Source organism: Oncorhynchus tshawytscha, linkage group LG33 (assembly GCF_018296145.1).
Source record: "Oncorhynchus tshawytscha isolate Ot180627B linkage group LG33, Otsh_v2.0, whole genome shotgun sequence".
Taxonomy (NCBI): domain Eukaryota; kingdom Metazoa; phylum Chordata; class Actinopteri; order Salmoniformes; family Salmonidae; genus Oncorhynchus; species Oncorhynchus tshawytscha.
This window is the reverse complement of record NC_056461.1, coordinates 23,911,826-23,931,163: the sequence shown is the minus strand read 5'-3', so window position 1 is coordinate 23,931,163 and position 19,338 is coordinate 23,911,826. Positions and strand designations below refer to the sequence as shown.

The 19,338-nt window shown below is 44.3% G+C and overlaps 1 protein-coding gene across 1 annotated transcript in view; it reads left to right on the top strand.

Annotated features, from left to right (window-relative positions):
* LOC112231008 (astrotactin-2-like) overlaps positions 1-19,338 on the top strand; it is a 500,130-nt gene that overhangs the window by 101,527 nt on the left and 379,265 nt on the right. Inside the window, exon 3 of the mRNA XM_042311033.1 lies at positions 17,086-17,527. Coding sequence (XP_042166967.1) covers positions 17,086-17,527 — 442 coding nt within the window. The remainder of the gene's footprint in view (positions 1-17,085; positions 17,528-19,338) is intronic.

The window sequence follows — 19,338 nt, the reverse complement described above, 5'->3', positions numbered from 1 at the left end:
GGACCTTGCTTTCTGCACGGGGGCATTGTCATGCTGAAACAGGAAAGGGCCTTCCCCAAACTGTTGAAAGCACAGAGTCGTCTAGAATGTCATTGTATGCTGTAGTGTTAAGATTTCCCTTCACTGGAACTAAGGAGCCTAAACTATGAAAAGTAGCCCCAGACCATTTTTCTTCCTCCAAACTTTACATTTGGCATTATGCATTGGGGCAGGTAGCGTTCTCCTGGCATCCGCCAAACCCAGATTTGTCCAAACCCAGATTTGTTCGTCAGACTGCCAGATGGTGATGCATGATTCATCACTCCAGAGAACACGTTTCCACTGCTCCAGAGTCCACTGGTGGCGAGCTTTACACCACTCCAGACAACGCTTGGCATTGCGCATGGTGAGCTTAGGCCATGGAAACCCATTTCATGAAGCTCCCTGTAGTGACTGTTGCAACCGAGGGCAGACAATTTTTACGCGCTTCATGCTTCAGCACTCGGCGGCCCTGTTCTGTGAGCTTGTGTTACCTACCACTCCATGGCATTGTTGCTCCTAGACGTTTCCACTTCACAATAACAGCACTTACAGTTGACCTGGGCAGCTCTAGCAGGGCAGAAATTTGACGAACTTTTGACGAACTGACTTGTTGGAAAGGTGGCATCCTATGATGGTGCCACATTGATAGTCACTGATCTCTTCAGCAAGGCCATTCTACTGCCAATGTTTCCTATGGAGACTGCATGGCTGAGTGCTCTATTTTATACACCTATCAGCAACGGGTGTGGCTGATATAGCCACATCCAGTTATTTGAAGGGGTGTGCACATACTTTTGTATAAATAGTGCATCTAGATAGTTCCCTGGGGGTTAATGTGTGATCTCTGGTTTTAATTATCCCAGTTTGGCGAAACATATGGAGTAATAAAATACTATAGTCTGTTAAATGCTTCCATATGTTTCCTTTTAAATCCATTTCCATTTTTTATACAAAAAAAAACAGAAATCATTGTAACACTATAATTCTCCATTGTAATATAAACTATTTTGGTCCTTCGACCACATTTTAATCTCCTGCACAGTTGCACAAGCCCCTTATCGCTTCCCCTCCCCTTCACTAGCAGATAATTCACAGTCTTGCTCTGTCCTTAGACACAGGCAATCCCATCCTGACCATCCCAACATCTCCACAGATTAAAATGTGACAAATATGACCAATTGACACATTGATCACAGGGAGAGAAGATATGTGGAGGGCAGTATACGCGCTCACAGTCCACCGGTGCACCCGAGGAAGAGTAATGAAGTAGCTATTGAATGTCACTCAAGCATAACCCCCAGCACAGCACAAAGAACAGCACAGAGAATTCTACTTGGCAGTGTGTTTATAATAAGGGGCAATATGACTAGATAACTACAGGAATACCCTCAGCTATTTGTATGTGGTACTAATCCGGTCAGGACATGAAACAGAGTGTTAACAACAAAGCTCTATGTCCTATATGACACTGCAATCAACATGAACACAATATAATATCAAACAGATGCCAGAGTGACTGCACTGGGTTGAGATGAAAAATACTGGCAGCTCAATTATCTTTAAACAATTGTTGAGTTAAAAGCCATGAAAGTGAGCTAATTTTGTGGTTGGTACCTCATTTTACACCTGCCTGAACCAAATGAAATGTTCTGTCAGTGAAAGTCTGTGAATGACACCCAAAGTGCAGTCATCCGATGACCATGGTGAGTGACAGTCATTTCATTATAAAACCTTTGATTACTCCAGGCTTCCAATGTTGAGTAATCCCTCTGCAATGTATTTAGGATTCATCTTGTGTACTGTTCCATATCACAACGACTAAAGAGAGATGAGATAAAGGGAAGCGCAAGAGACAGGGCATTGAATTAGTTAGTGTGTTGTGTGTGTGTGTTTGAGCTCGTGTGTGTGTATGCACTTGTACATGCACATGCATGTATGAGTATTGTACATGCTTGTCTCCAGCTCCCCTATGTCCGTGGTGTGTGTATGCACTTGTACATGCACATGCATGTATGAGTATTGTACATGCTTGTCTCCAGCTCCCCTATGTCCGTGGTGTGTGTATGCACGTTGTTATCAGTGTACTGTAAATATAATTAGTTCTGCACCAAAGTCTTCCATGCATAAAGACAGCAGCCTACTTTGCATTTTCAGCCTGGGTTTTCATCATGACTCAAAGGCCAGAGACGAAGCAGCACAAGGCTACTGGATACAACCCTTACAACACCTATCACCCTCAGAGACACCAACATTAATTTCCTTAATTAACAATAACCTTGAAAAGTCCGTCTAGCTGCCCCTTACAGTGCAACAATTATCTGCCTCACTCTACATCTCCCACTTAATGCATAAACGGTTATAGCTTGAGAAAGCTCTGAGGTGATTTCTAGTCCATTCTGCTAACTCTCAACTGGGTTATTTGGAGTACGTGACTTTTGGATGGATTCTGTGAAGGATACCCAAAACCTGAACAAGGTTGCTGTCTAATTGTCCATCTGGCTATTCATCTTACCATCTGCAGTATTTTACCCTTATCACGCTACACTGCCAACCCAAACTGTATTGTATTGTACTTGCTCAGATATTTTCCGTTGTGATTCTTTCCAGCTCAGTTCCATTAAGGGGGATGCAGTACCAGGCCACTATAGTACAGCTCAGCTTGGGTCAGTATTATTAAAAGGTCTTAAGTGATAAAGGTAAAGTGACTGCTCTGTTATACACAGACATGGCTTAAAATGCCATAACTGCCTACTTGAAATAATGATTGTTTTGTTTCCTCACTTATTTAAGCGTGGTTCTTTTCTGAAGGAACAGTGACTTACCAATGTTATTTACCTGTTGCCGGTGTAGTACCAACAGGCGATACCGTATATCTCCTTATTTAGTCTGGCCTATTAATGCATACAAAGTGTTCTGCCTCGTGCGCTACAAACAGTCCTGGCACCATGTTTGCGAAACAATCCAGTGATATTGAGGTAGATATTAATTGTTGGCAAGTGTGCTGGCGATGGGACTGATTTATTTGTTACAAATTAGTATGCATTTCTCTGCTCTGTTGGGATGTTGTTAATTCAATGCATCCTTTTCTGGACATTTAGAGCTAGGAAATCAGTCCAAGCCTGGCTCCATATCTCATTAACCTCTCGAAACCCTACCATAACACTGCAGTGCTAATACCATCCCGCCGTCTACGCAGACTTGGTGCCGTCTTGTCTCTCCTTCGGGAAGACTTTTATATCTATTGATTAATTCTGATTCACATGGTTTTTAATGGCTTTGTTCAGCTGCATCGATTAAAGCTTTTTCGAAATCTCCCCTTAATGTTTCCCAGACACTTGTTTTTCTCCCTAAACACTTAAAATACCATATGTGGATGCTACCGCACATGAATGACTTCAATAACTGCCACTTTTCAACATCTATACTCTTGAAAGTCAATTGAGAGGTTTTTACTAGGTACCATTTGATCATGTTTACATTATATGATCCCACAAGCATCTTTGTCACCTAGTTGTTTAACCTTAGTCATAAATCTGAATATTATTCACCAAGTGTGATATGTAATGTAATACATCAGCAAAGTGTTTCAGTTGACCTATTCAAGCAGCAACTCTAGCTGACTCTCTTTCCATCTGTATTATTGTAACCTTGGGCCAGGAAAAGTGTTAATTGAAACAGTGTATATACACACTACATACAAAAGTATGTGGACACCCCTTCAAATTAGTGGATTCGACTATGTCAGCATCACCCGTTGCTGACAGGTGTATAAAATCTAGCACACAACCATGCAATCTCCATAGACAGACATTGGCAGTAGAATGACCTTACTCAAGAGCTCACTGACTTTCCACGTGGCACCTTAATAGGATGCCATCTTTCCAACAAGTCAGTTTGTCAAATTTCTACCATGCTAAAGCTGCCCCGGTCAACTGTAAATGCTGTTAATGTGGAAACATTTAGTAGCAACAACGGCTCAGCTGCGAAGTGGTAGCCAACACAAGCTTACAGAACGGGAAAAAATAGTCTGTCCTCGGTTGCAACACTCACTACCGAGTTCCAAACTGCCTCTAAAAGCAACGTCAGCATAAGAACTGTTCGTCGGGAGCCTCATGAAATGGGTCTCCATGGCCGAGCAGCTGCACACAAGCCTAAGATCACCTATGCAATGCCAAGCGTCAGCTGGAGTGGTGTAAAGATAGCCGCCATTGGGCAAAGCCCTTTCCTGTTTCAGCATGACAATACCCCCGTACACAAAGCAAGGTCCATACAGAAATGGTTTGTCGAGATCGGTGTAGAAGAACTTGACTGGCCTGCACAGAGCCCATAACTCAACCCCATCGAACATCTTTGGGATGAATTGGAATGCCGACTGCGAGCCAGGCCTAATCACTCATCATCAGTGCCTGACCTCACCAATGCTCTTGTGGCTGAATGGAAGCAAGTCTCCGTAGCAATGTTCCAACATCTAGTGGAAAGCCTTCCCAAAAGAGTGGATAGCAAAGGGGGGACCAACTCCATATTAATGTCCATCATTTTTGGAATGAGATGTTCGACGAGCAGATGTCCACATACTTTTGGTCATGTAGTGTGTGTATATCTATATAACATGAAATAGGAATAAGTTTAGCGGTGTAGTGCCGAGCTGCCTGCCAGGGAATTGAGTGGAGATTGCAGTGAGGTGAGGAGCAGGGTGGAGAGAGAGAGAGAGAGAGAGAGAGAGAGAGAGAGAGAGAGAGAGAGAGAGAGAAATTCATTGTTGCTGTGAATGGACAAAGATCCCCCTTCAGGTGCCAGCATTCCCTGACAGGTCTACTCTGGCAAGCTGTTCCAGCAACACTTGGCCGACAGCTGCAAAAACAAATAAAGGCCTCTCTTCAACCAAAGCGACAGGGAATATAACCAGGGCTGGGGTCCCAGCTGCCTCTAATTTAAACACACAGACACATACACACACACACACATGTGGACAAACACACACACACACACACACACACACACAAATTCCCAAGAAAATGCATAAGGGGTTTAAACCCTTACAATTTTTTGGGTTATACTCTCTCCATTGGCAAGGACACTTTTTTGTAGCAGAGTTACTTGAACAAACACCCAGTAGTCTTCTCAACAGCAATGACACTTTGGAATGTTATGTTCTGCGGTGGCCTTTACAAGAATTCCGACACCTTTAATGTCACAGCATTCTATGCCGTTTGACCTCTGACTATCTGGTCGGAGCATGTACCAAAATGTTGTCAGAAAATAAAACTGTCAGAGATAGTTGTATCTTTTTTGAGTGAAACACAATTGAAATCTCCAACCCTAGTCCCAAATCTCCTTCATTAGTCCCAAATCTCCTTCATTAGTCCCAAATATCCTTCATTAGTCCCAAATCTCCAACCCTAGTCCCACATCTCCAACCCTAGTCCCAAATCTCCTTCATTAGTCTCACATGTCTCTCCCTAGTTCCAAATCTCATCCATTAGTCTTAAATGTCCTTCCCTAGAGCCAAATCTAAGGCCTCTCTTCAACAAAAGTGACAGGGACTATAACAAGACTGCACTGAGGCAGCTGTATAAGGAAATAAGCAAACAGAAAACCGCTCACCCAGAGGCGACGTTCCTAGTGGCCGGGGACTTTAATGCAGGTAAACTTAAATCAGTTTTACCTCTTTTCTATCAGCATGTTAAATGCGCAACCAGAGGGGAATAAATTCTAGATCACATTTACTCCACACACATAGACATGTACAAAGCTCTCCCTCGCCCTCCATTTGTCAAATCTGACCATAATTCTATCCTGCTTTCTGCTTACAAGCAAAAATTCAAGCAGTGACTCAGTCTGTAAGAAAGTGGTCAGATGAAGCAGATGCTAAACTACAGGACTGGTTTGCTAGCACAGACTGGAATATGTTCCGGGATTATTCCGATGGCATTGCGGAGTACACCACATCAGTCACTGGCTTTATCAATAAGTGTATCGAGGACGTTGTCCCCACAGTGACTGTACGTACATACCCCAACCAGAAGACATGGATTACATTCGCACTGAGCTAAAGAGTAGAGCTGCCGCTTTCAAGGTGCAGGACTCTAACCCGGAAGCTTATAATAGGTCAGGTCTCTGTTTTGGAGAGGCATATTTTTGAAAGAGAACAACCTTATTGTTGTGCCTCCTTTGGTTTTACTTTTGTAAAACCACTGTTATGCCCTCAGACGAACCATCAAACAGGCAAAGCGCCAATACAGTACTAAGATTGAATCGTACTACACCAGCTCTGACGCTCGTCGGATGTGGCAGGGTCTGCAAACTATGACAGACTACAAAGGGAAGCACAGCTGCGAGCTGCCCAGTGACACGAGCCTACCAAATGAGCTAAATCACTTCCATGCTCGCTTCGAGGCAAGCAACACCGAGGCATGCATGAGAGCATCAGCTGTTCCGGAAGACTGTGTGATCATGCTCTCCGTAGCCGTCGTGAGTAAGATCTTTAAACAGGTCAACATTCACAAGGCCTCTGGCCCAGACGGATTACCAGGACGTGTGCTCCGGGCATCTGGCAGATGTCTTCACTGACATTTTCAACATGTCCCTGATTGAGTCTGTAATACCAACATGCTTCAAGCAGACCACCATTATCACTGTGCCCAAGAGCACTAAGGTAACCTGCCTAAATGACAACAGACCCGTAGCACTCAAGTCCGTAGCCATGAAGTGCTTTGAAAGGCTGGTCATGGCCCATATCAACACCATTATCCCAGAAACCCTAGACCCACTCCAATTTGCATACCCCTCAAACAGATCCACAGTGCCCTTTCCCACCTGGACAAAAGGAACACCTACGTGAGAATGATATTCATTGACTGCAGCTCAGTGTTCAACACCATTGTGCCCTCAAAGCTCATCACTAAGCTAAGGACCCTGGGACTACACACCTCCCTCTGCAACTGCATCCTGGACTTCCTGAAGGGCTGCCCCCAGGTGGTGAGGGTAGGTAGCAACACATCTGCCACGCTGATCCTCAACACTGGAGCCCATCAGGGTGCGTGCTCAGTCCCCTCCTGTACTCCCTGTTCACCCACAACTGCATTGCCAGGCACGACTCCAACACCATCATTAAGTTTGCAGACGACACAACAGTGGTAGGCCTGATCACCGACAACGACGAGACAGTCTTTCGGGAGGAGGTCAGAGTCCTGGCCTTGTGGTGCCAGAATAACCTATTCCTCAACATAATCAAGACAAAGGAGATGATTGTGGATTACTGGAAAAGGAGGACTGAGCACGCCCCCATTCTCATCGACAGGGCTGTAGTGGAGCAGATTGTGAGCTTCAGGTTCCTTGGTGTCCACATCACTAACAAACTAGAATTGTCCAGACACCTATTCCTCCTCAGGAGACTGAAAAGATTTGGCATGCGTCCTCAGATCCTCAAAAGGTACTACAGCTGCAACATCGAGAGCATCCTGACTGGTTGCATCACTGCATGGTACGGCAACTGCTCGTCCTCCGACCGCAAGGCACTACAGAGGGTAGTGCAGTGTCAGAGGAAGGCCCTAAAAATGTTCAAAGTCCCCAGCCACCCCAGTCATAGACTGTTCTCTCTGCTACCTCATGGCAAGCGGTACCGGAGCACCAAGTCTAGGACCAAAAGGCTTCTCAACAGCTTTTACCCATAGGCCATAAGACGGAACAGGTAATCACATGGCTACCCGAACTATTTGCATAGTGTCCCGCCACCCCCGACCCGCCAACCCCCTCTTTTACACTGCTGCTATTCTCTGTTTATCATCTGTGCATATTCACTTTAACTATACCTACACGTACATATTACCTCAATTGGCCCACTAACCGGTGCCCCTACACATTGACTCTGTACCGGTACCACCTGTATATAGCCTTGCTACTGTTATTTTCACTGTCATTTTACTTTTTATTTTTTATTTCTATACTTACAGTATCTATTGTTTACCTAATACCTATTTTTTACTTAAAAATTGCATTGTTGGGCTTGTAAGTAAGCATTTCACTGTACGTCTACACCTGTTGTATACGGCGCATGTGACATAGACTTTGATTTGATTTGAAATCTCCTTCCCTAGTCTTTCCTAATAAGAGGCACCCCTAGGGTACCATTGTCTTGTCAATTTTATTGCCTTGTTATGAACAGCTGTTTCAGTCCGTATTGGCCCCTTGTGCCACGTCTTCAAATATTAGCATTAGCTTCCTAATCACATTTTTTCCTCCGAATGTCACCGAGAAGGGCACGTCTGTTTGCAGCTGGCTCGCACTGCTTCAACTCTAAGATATCATTTATCTTTGGAAGAGAAAAAAAGAAGAGAAGGGGAACGGCATAAGGTTGTGGAGAGACGCACAGTCACTGAGTCGCTGTACCAGCACTAATTTGCCGCCGTAATGAGCAAGCAGCTATGCATGATCATCGGGCAATTATATTTGGTTACCATGCAAACAGGGAGGATCATGGGAAGTTATTAAAGGGAAAATAACACCCTAGCTCGGTTACAATAGGAGAGAGAGATTATCTGAACAGTCTCTTTCGTTTGGTTTTCTATGAATACTAAATCCATAATGTTCCTTCACCAGTCTGGCCCAGGGATAACAAATGGAGAGTCAATTGGTTTTTCAGTCAGATGTGAATTATGATTACCTTCAAATGAAGCTATTGGACGGATAGGACTGGGCCAGCTCTGGATGTTGTAATTGTTTGTAAACATACACAAATGGGTCAATGTCTTCAATTATGTATCATGATAAAAGTAATCAACAGTAGTCAACAGTAGTTGTACAGTAGTTGTGTAAACCTACTAACTCGTATGACTCTTAACTGTCGTGAATGGTGATAGTACTTTGCTTCAAGCCTCATACTGGATCGCGGACATTTTTGCCAAAACAACTATAAGCTGAACCGATACTGTTTAACATACAACCACACCCCTTGAAATTCCTACACTCTCAGCCCAATAGGAACACCATTTTTGGTTCCAGGTAGAACTATTTTTGTTCCAGGCAGAACCCATTAGGGTTTTACCTTGAACCAAAAATGGTTCTTCAGTGTGTTCTCCTATGGGGACAGCTGAAGAATTGTTTTAGGTTCTAGATAGCACCTTTTTTTCGAAGAGTGTACATAGAGTACTGTAATGCATGTATATGGGAGGCGAAGTCAAGCGCAGGAGAGCGGAGTATAATAAACAGGCACACTTTAATACCGGTTACCTAATGACAGCACATAACACATACAAGTGCCAAAAACACGGTCTAAAACAAAAGTGCAACGCCTGACAAATATCCACGTAACAAATGACAATAACAACATGGGGAACAGAGGGTTAAATAATAAACAAGTCATTTGTGAGTGGAGCCAGGTGTGATAAGACAAAGACAGAATAAATGGAAAATGAAAAATGGATTGGCGGTGGCTAGAAAGCCGGTGACGTCGACCGCCAAACTCCGCCCGAACAAGGAGAGGGACCGACTTCGGCGGAAGTCGTGACAGTACCCCACCCCCCTTGACACGCGGCCCAAGCAGCGCGCCGACACCGACCTCGGGGACGACCCAGAGGACGAGGCACAGGGTGATCCGGATGGAGACGGTGGAAATCCCGCAGCAACGAAGTGTCCAGGACTCTCCTCCGGACCGTACCCCTCCCACCCCACGAGGTACCTAGCATACGCCGGGGCCGCCTCGATGTCCAGAGGGGGCGGAGAAACCACCCGCACCTCAGCTTCCTGGAGTCGACCAGCCACCACCGGCCTGAGGAGAGACACATGGAACGAGGGATTAATGAGATAATCTGGGGGAAACTGTAATCTATAGCATACCTCGTTCAGTCTCCTCAGGACTTTAAGTGGCCCCATAAACCGCGGACCCAGCTTCCGGCAGGGCAGGCGGAGGGGCAGGTTTTTGGGTCGAGAGCCAGACCCTGTCCCCTGGTGCTATTCGTAAAGTATTCAGACCCCTTGACTTTTCTCACATTTTGTTATGTTACAGTCTTATTCTAAAAGGGATTAAAAAAAAAATTTGTCTCATCAATCTACACACAATACCCCATAATGACAAAGCAAAAACAGGTTTTTAGAATCTTTTGCAAATGTATTCAAAAATAGAAACCCTTAAATATCACATTTACATAAGTATTCAGACCCTTTACTCAGTACTTTGTTGAAGCACCTTGTGCAGCGATTACAGAGTCTTCTTGGGTATGACACAACAAGCTTGGCACCTGTATTCTCTGCAGATCCTCTTAAACTCTGTCAGGATGGATGGGGAGTGTTGCTGCACAGATATTTTCAGGTCTCTCCAGACATGTTCGATCTGGTTCAAGTCCGGACTCTGGCTGTGGCACTCAAGGACATTCAGAGATTTGTCCCGAAGCCACTCCTGCGTTGTCTTGTCTGTGTGCTTAGGGTCCTTGTCCTGTTGGAAGGTGAACCTTCACCCCAGTCTGAGGTCCTGAGTGCTCTGGAGCAGGTTTTCATCAAGGATCTCTTGACAAAACACAAACGTAATACATTTTAGAATAGGGCTGTAACATAACAAAATATGGAAAAAGGCAAGGGGTCTGAATACTTTCCGAATGCACTATATAATATCAACAAATCAACCAATTTCAGTTTATCACAAGTATTGCAATACAACCATGTCATACTAGTGCTTCTGTATCATAGACATCATTCCTCTCCATCTGTGACTCAGTCAGTGAAAGCTGTGTCAGATGCCCTGACAGCTGAGCAGTCAGCTGGTGTATTAGACTGCTAAATAGCTAACTAAATAGCTAACAAAATGGTTACACAGACTATTTTTGTATTTTATTCTTATTTTTGCACTGTCTCTGTGCACACTCACAGGGCCCTACACACTGCTCACACTGATACTCTAACACACATACAAACACTCCATAATTTCCTCACTCAAACATATGCACATACATTTAAACTGACTCTACACACCCACTCACATACAATAATTATATACGCTGCTGCTGCTCTGTTTATCATATATCCTGATGCCTTGTCACCTTACCTCTATACATATCTACCTCTATCGATCCAGTATGACTGCACATTGTAAATATGGTGCTGGAACTGACCCTGTATATAGTATGCTTACCTACTTTATCGTGTTCTTCTGATTTTTTTTGTTCGACCTTGTCATTATTAATATTACATTGTTATTGCTGCATTGTTGGGGTTAGAGCTAGCAAGAAAGGCATTTCAGTGTACTTGTGCATGTGACATTAAAACTTGAAACTCTAATGCCCTGACTCACCCTACCCTGTTCAACTCACACCACGGACCACATTTACACATCACTGGCATCAGGGACAAAGTAGGCAATACAACACCAAACACGAGGCTCAAACAAAATGCAACACCCAACACGAGGCTCAAACAGAATACAACTCCCAACATGAGGCTCAAACAAAATACAACACCCAACACGAGGCTCAAACAGAATACAACACCCAACACGAGGCTCAAGCAAAATACAACACCAAACACGAGGCTCAAACAAAATACAACACCAAACACGAGGCTCAAACAAAATACAACACCAAACACGAGGCTCAAACAGAATACAACACCCAACACGAGGCTCAAACAGAATACAACACCAAACACGAGGCTCAAACAAAATGCAACACCCAACACGAGGCTCAAACAGAATACAACACCCAACACGAGGCTCAGACAGAATACAGTCTTCATTTATACATTACCTTAATACTGTATCCCTTCTCACAAGCACTGTTTATTGATACATTCAATGTTGAATTTACTCTGGGGAACCAAACATGATTCATGCTTTTGCAGTGTTGCAAATGCTTAGTAATCAGTTATATAATAACTGGCTATTTTCCTCCGATGCATGCGGTCTTACAGCCTGTTATGTAGCTGTGGTGTCTGTTTCAAGTCTGCTGAGTTATGACCAGCTCTGTGACAGCTTGGAAGTTGACAGCATGTCCTCATTTTTGTTCTGTTCGTTTCCCGTTGCTCTCTCGATCTGCTTTTCATTCCTTTTCATTCCTTCTCCCTGCACATAGATTCCCCTGAATATAAATAAAACATTATCTATCTCAATGATCTATGTATGCAGGGCATCCCTCTGCATATGATGACACCCAGAGAGCCAGGGCTGGCTAGAACTGCTTGGCTGAGGAGGAGGAGGAGGAGGAGGAGGAGGAGGAGGAGGAGGGGAGGCATTGTGAGATGCAGGGTTCGGCGTGTGGCAAAGCAGTAACTCAGGCCTAATTCCCTGCTGTAATTCAGGAGGGCCAGCAACAGGCAAATCTACCCACAAATCTCTCACCTTGCCCAGGGACCAGAGTCAGGGCCAAGGGGGGCAGCATGGAGGATGGGGAGGCGATGGGAGCTCAGGGGTGGGTGGTGATGGGACTGATAGCCAATCAGATAGAGCCAACCAACACGCCTGCCTTTCTGTACCGATACTACAAAGAGAAACAGAATGTGGAGGTCAACCTGGTATTTTCAGTTAAGCTTGTGGAGATTTTCCATTCAGTTTTCAACCAGAGTTTAATCAGATTCCATGATTAAGTAGGGCCACCGAGGGTCAATGTCATTTCCCTGATGATTTCATGGCTCAGGTTGTGGGCTTTCTATATTTCATTTTTCAATTATCTTGGAACTATTTTTATGTTGGCTGTGAATATTTTTTATTTATTTAGCAATTCACTTTCTCTGTTTTGGTTGTTACAATTAACTCACCACATGCAGTGTACTTCATGGTTCATTTAATTTTTAATTTTTCTGAATCACAATTACAATTGTTAACTATATTCTTCTCAGTCACCTAGCTTCATTGAAAACATCATAGGGGACAACTCTAGGCTCACAGCACATGCAGCTCTTTTCCCCTCCATCTCATCTTGTCACACTACCTGTTTGAGACCACACTCCTGGTGACATCACTTCCTGACCCTGGTGGGTGATGGGAAAGGTTCCCCTGTAGGCGTAGAATAAAGTGGCCACAGTAACCAGTGAGCCGAGTCTTCCGTCCCTTGGCTCTGGGAGTTGCAGTTGGATGGGCAGAGTAGATAGCAGCTGCCTGGACACATGGCACTTTAACTTCATGTGGGGAAGAGGGGGATCAAATCAAATCAAATCAAATTTATTTATATAGCCCTTCGTACATCAGCTGATATCTCAAAGTGCTGTACAGAAACCCAGCCTAAAACCCCAAACAGCAAGCAATGCAGGTGTAGAAGCACGGTGGCTAGGAAAAACTCCCTAGAAAGGCCAAAACCTAGGAAGAAACCTAGAGAGGAACCAGGCTATGTGGGGTGGCCAGTCCTCTTCTGGCTGTGCCGGGTGGAGATTATAACAGAACATGGCCAAGATGTTCAAATGTTCATAAATGACCAGCATGGTCGAATAATAATAAGGCAGAACAGTTGAAACTGGAGCAGCAGCACAGTCAGGTGGAAGTTGAAACTGGAGCAGCAGCATGGCCAGGTGGACTGGGGACAGCATGGAGTCATCATGTCAGGTAGTCCTGGGGCATGGTCCTAGGGCTCAGGTCAGTTGAAACTGGAACAGCAGCATGGCCAGGTGGACTGGGGACAGCAAGGAGTCATCATGTCAGGTAGTCCTGGAGCTCAGGTCCTAGGGCTCGGGTCCTCCGAGAGAGAGAAAGAAAGAGAGAAGGAGAGAATTAGAGAACGCACACTTAGATTCACACAGGACACCGAATAGGACAGGAGAAGTACTCCAGATATAACAAACTGACCCCAGCCCCCGACACATAAACTACTGCAGCATAAATACTGGAGGCTGAGACAGGAGGGGTCAGGAGACACTGTGGCCCCATCCGAGGTCACCCCGGACAGGGCCAAACAGGAAGGATATAACCCCACCCACTTTGCCAAAGCACAGCCCCCACACCACTAGAGGGATATCTTCAACCACCAACTTACCATCCTGAGACAAGGCTGAGTATAGCCCACAAAGATCTCCGCCACGGCACAACCCAAGGGGGGGGCGCCAACCCAGACAGGATGACCACAACAGTGAATCAACCCACTCAGGTGACGCACCCCCTCCAGGGACGGCATGAGAGAGCCCCAGTAAGCCAGTGACCTAGCCCCTGTAATAGGGTTAGAGGCAGAGAATCCCAGTGGAAAGAGGGGAACCGGCCAGGCAGAGACAGCAAGGGAGAATGAGGGAGAATGAGGGAGAATGAGAGAATGAGAGAGAGAGAAAGAAAGAAAGGGTGAGGCAGGGCCTTAGGTCCACTCCACTGAGGGTTCATCTGATATAGGCTACAACAGTTTGCTCACCCAGAAACAGGCCTATGAGAGCATCCACTTGTTGTGGTACAGCACTGTTAACACCCTCACTGATGTGAGAGGTACACACAGTTACCACTCTGTATCAAATACATCTCGGAATTGGTATTGCATTGCCTCAAGGCACGTAAATTGAGCAGATGTTTGAGTGTATGTGTGTGGGGGGTATGGATTACTTTTTTATTTAATGTACAGTACATGGGTGTGTGTGTGGTAAAATACTGTGTGTGTGTGTGTGCGAACAGATGTACCCATATCAAGGCACAGAAATTGAGCAGATGTTTGAGTGTATGTGTGTGGGGGTCATGGATTACTTTTTTCTTTCATGTACAGTACATGAGTATATTCATCTGCGTCTGTGCATGTGATAAATTAATCTGTTACTATGTACACAGAGGTACGCATATGTATATGTATGTGTGGATACATTGTTTGTTCAATGAGTTTCCTGAAGATGAATGTACTACAGCTATCTCATTTCTCAGTGTGCCTGCCAGGAAGAGAGCTGCTTCCCTTGTGCCAAGATGGTGGCTACAGAACTGAACAGGTGCATGATGGGTTAGCTTAGTGTTTTGTTGTTTTTATTCCACAGTTTATCCCCGGGGCAAAGCTTATTATGATGAAAATCACTGACAAGAGCTTGTCTTTATTTCAGAGCCTGTTCAGCAGAGCATGATGATATTCAGGTTGATGTTTATTGTAATGAGTCTTGTTCTGGAGGCAGAACTGTGCAATTTCTTGTTAGTTAAGCCAGCTGCAAAGTCGAAATTGGCTATATTGTAAAAATTTATGAAAACAAAAATGTGCTAACTTAATGTCATGTAAAGGTTAGGTATTAGGGTTAGCAGTGTGGTTAAAGTTAGGGTTAGGCAAAAAATATTATAACATTGTGGCTGTGCTAGCTAGTGACCACTCTGCAGAGCTGCCTCCAGAACAAGATTCATGACAAAAAAAATGCTAACCTGCTGATGAGAGGGGTTATACTTGTGTCAGCTGTACAACACATTGATGCTTCATTTTGATCCACTCATCCCTATTCGTTATTGAATACATGGATATTGGCTTTCAGGATGACGATGAGAAATAGGATGCATTCATTGTGGCTCAGTGTTGATGTAGCAGCTTGGTTGCATATTCAACTCTGCCAGATGGTTTTAGCTCTCAGTCATTTGTTAATCTATTCATTTATTCTTAATGGGTTCTAAAGGATGTTGAAAAAACGTCAGTGCTGTAAGCCGTGAGTTTGTGGCCAGACCATGCGCCATATGAGTAGGTGGTAATCTGTGAGGGAGGGAGAGAGGGAGGGAGAGAGCAGAGGAAAAGAAAGCTGAAACAGGAGCAAAAGGGACTGATGAAGGGAGGAAGAGAAAGAGAGGGATTAAAAAACAAGAGCGAGGGAGAGGGAGAGAGTTGAATCCTCCATCTCTTACCTGTGGAGTGACTCCAGAGCAGCAGGGATAAGTAGGGTCTTAAGATGAATGAGAACCACATATCCCTCATGGATACAAGTGCAAAAGTAGAAACACCTAATGTTACATTTTAATAGTCAGTAATGATTATTGGCGCAGATCTTTTCTTTTACAGCTTTTTGAAATGCCCAGGTCTTACCTCTTTTTTATTATTATTTATTCTGTTTCTAATTTCACATTGCCAGTCTCAATTCCATTTCTACACCATCCTTTTAGCCATGGGAATTTCTGAACAGTTCTGAACAGTTTCCCTGGAGTTCTGTAAGTTCTGTGAAAGAGGAGCTCTCTCTTCTGTTGTTGCCGGGTGACTTTGTTTCAGAGGGGGAGTGTATTTCTCAGACACCGCTCTCCTATTGGAGATTAATGAACACATTTGTCCAGAGGACGTTCCTCTCCTTGGAGTTGCCCATCTCTTCCTAGTGTGATTTATGGCCACCCAGCAGTGCATGAGTTATAATTTGAGAGAGGTTTGTTTTTCCTCATGAAGATGGAATTTTAAATGTTGTGATGAATAACCCTATCTGCTCGTGTTATGTATCATACAGTAAGCACAGGGAATTGTGGGAAGGGTGTCGCGTCAAAATACGGCGACTGTGCTTTTTCGGTGTCTGGCTGCAGTAGAGGCTGGATGGCATTAGGGTGGTCACGATCTGTCTGATTCTCACTGTGGTCTATCCATTGACCACTAGTGTAAAGAATTGTTGGTTAATCTTGGAATATGTCCGCTCTATCAGTCTATACACCCTATAAACAGGACTGTAGGTGTATGGATTAAGTGTGCTATTCACTCTCAGATTGGCTGCTAGAAGGTGTTTGATGTGTCTGTTATGGCATGAAATGGGACAAACCATGTAGCAATGGATGTGCCTTGGTGATGGATGTGCCTTTACATGAGCAGGCTTTGAGGGGTAGGCTATGGTTTGGAGACGAAGATTGGGTTTAGTTAGGCTAGTAACACCCGTAACACATTGGCATGTGTAATTCCTAGGGCTGTGGGACTAACTGGCTTTGTGTGTGTGTGTGCGTGTGTGTCTTTGACAAGGAAAGAGAAAGAAAATAAGAGATAGAGGAGAGAGCTCTTCTCTCCATTTCAGCACCAAGGACAGCGCTCTATTTGTTGACTCACTGAACCAAACAGGACATTTCAACAGACCGTCTGCTCTGGAGAAACTTGACCAACTTGTTCTCACTCAGACTAGATTCACTCATAATCTCTAATAGTGTCTCTCTTTTTGTGCAAATGCATGCTTGTTTATGTTTGTCCCTCTTTCTTCCAGGGAGGCCTGATCGCTCTCCTCCTCCTCATCCTCCTCTTCACCCTGGTGCTGTACACACGTCACCGCTGGTGCAAGCGCCGACGTGTCCCCCAGAAAAGCGCCAGCACCGAGGCCACCCATGAGATCCACTACATCCCCTCTGTGCTGCTGGGACCCCAGGGTAGGGACAGCTTCCGGGGCTCCCGGCAGCTCCAGCACAGTTCTGTCATTGGCATGCCCATCCGGGAGACCCCCATCCTTGATGACTATGACTGTGATGAGGACGATCAGATGGGACACACACACACCTCCACACCCAACCAGGTCCACAACCAGCTGAGCGATGGGAAAGTCCTGGGCTTGGAGGAGTATGGCCCCAGCCAGGGGACACTGAACCACAGCCAGCACACTGACAGTCTGAGGAAGGGGGAGGACAGCGTCCAACACAGTCTGGATAAAAGAGGTGGGTACTACTGGAGTATGTTACAGTCCACCGTAGTCTACAGATTAGACTATAACACAGTCACTATATTGTTGAAACAGATTGAGATTATAATATATTTCTGTTCAACATTTTTATTGAAAAGCAACCACTTTTGGTGACAAATCATCTACCTATGAAATTCTTATGTATTCCTCATCCTGTGCTCTACATCCAAAGGAATGTATGTTACTGTCACGTTCGTCATAACAAGGAGACCAAGGCACAGCGTGATAAGAATACATACTTCTTTTAATGAAGATAAAACACTGAACACTGAACACTGAACACTGAACACTGAACACTGAACACTGAACACTGAACACTGAACACTGAACACTGAACACTGAACACTGAACACTGAACAAACCACGAGTACTTACAGGCAACTACACATAGACAATACCCCACAAACCAAAATGGAAAATGGCAACCTAAATAGGATCCCCAATCAGAAACAACGATAAACAGCTGTCTCTGATTGGGAACCAATTCAGGCCACCATAGACCTACATTTACCTAGACAATCCCAAAACCCCATAGATATCAAAAAACCCTAGACAAGACGAAAACACACATTCCACCCTCGTCACACCCTGACCTAACCAAAATAAGAAAGAAAACAAAGATAACTAAGGTCAGGACGTGACAGTTACAATTCAAATATTCTACACACAACTGGTTTCGCTCAGTCAACTGTTCATATTTTATGACTCAGATAGGATTAGCTCAAAAAGTAGAAATGTGTTTTCCTCTGAAACACTGTCTCCGTCCTCTTGGTTAATCCCATGTTAGAAAATGGCCATTGGCCCCGTGTTTCTGTCAACCACAAATAATGAGTACAAGTCAAGATGGAGAAGGTCGTTGACATTGGTCTGGCCTCTTACTAATGGGGGTGATTCGATGAGTCAAACTCAATTGACCCTCGCTAATCACAATCCAGTGTGTAGACCTGGAACTGTGTCCTATACTATGGACACAAAGCAACAATTCATTTTTAAATTTTTTATATAATGTGTTGAAAATAGATGTGAAAAAAGGAATGTGTTATCTGAAAAAAGCCTAATAGTAGAATTTAATGAGCTGTTCTCCACAGTTAATTCTGGTTGTGGATTAAATGTGACTTGCAGGTCACTGTAATAGCTGTAGATTACATCATATCCACGTTGAACCACACTGTACCCCAGGGAAGTTCAGCTTTAATAATTGAGGGGTGGCGGATTGCAGGTGTGGTTTTTCAATGTGAGCACTATTCGTGTCATGTTAAATTATACATGGCAAAGTTTAACATCTCGTTTCCCGGGGCTACCTCCTCTCTCTACTAGTATTTATCATTCGGCAAAAAGCAATTTAGCCAAACTCAACTTCCTGAACCCACAACACCGCTCCCGGTGAGGAGAGAGGGACCAGGACACAGCCATCCTTTAATTTCATGTGATACATTTTCTTTTGGGAAAGGAACTTTGCATTATTCATCTGAAGCTGAAAGGGTAATACTTTGGTGCTCCCAGTTTTTTGTGTCGGTGGAGGGAGGCTTTCTCTGTAAAGCTAACAGCAGTAGGGCCAGATTGCTGTGCAAAAGAGAGTCAAGTGTAATGCCACTGAAAACGTAATGTAATTGAAAATGTACCTGGATATTTTTTTTTCTTCAAAACAGCAGCAGCATGTTTTCAAATGGCTTCAATGTTGATTTAATCATTTACGGACTGATATGAAGAATCATAGGGAAATAGTAGTGGCCTGAAGAAATCATTCCATATGCTAACATTTCAATTAAAAAGCAGCAGGTTTTC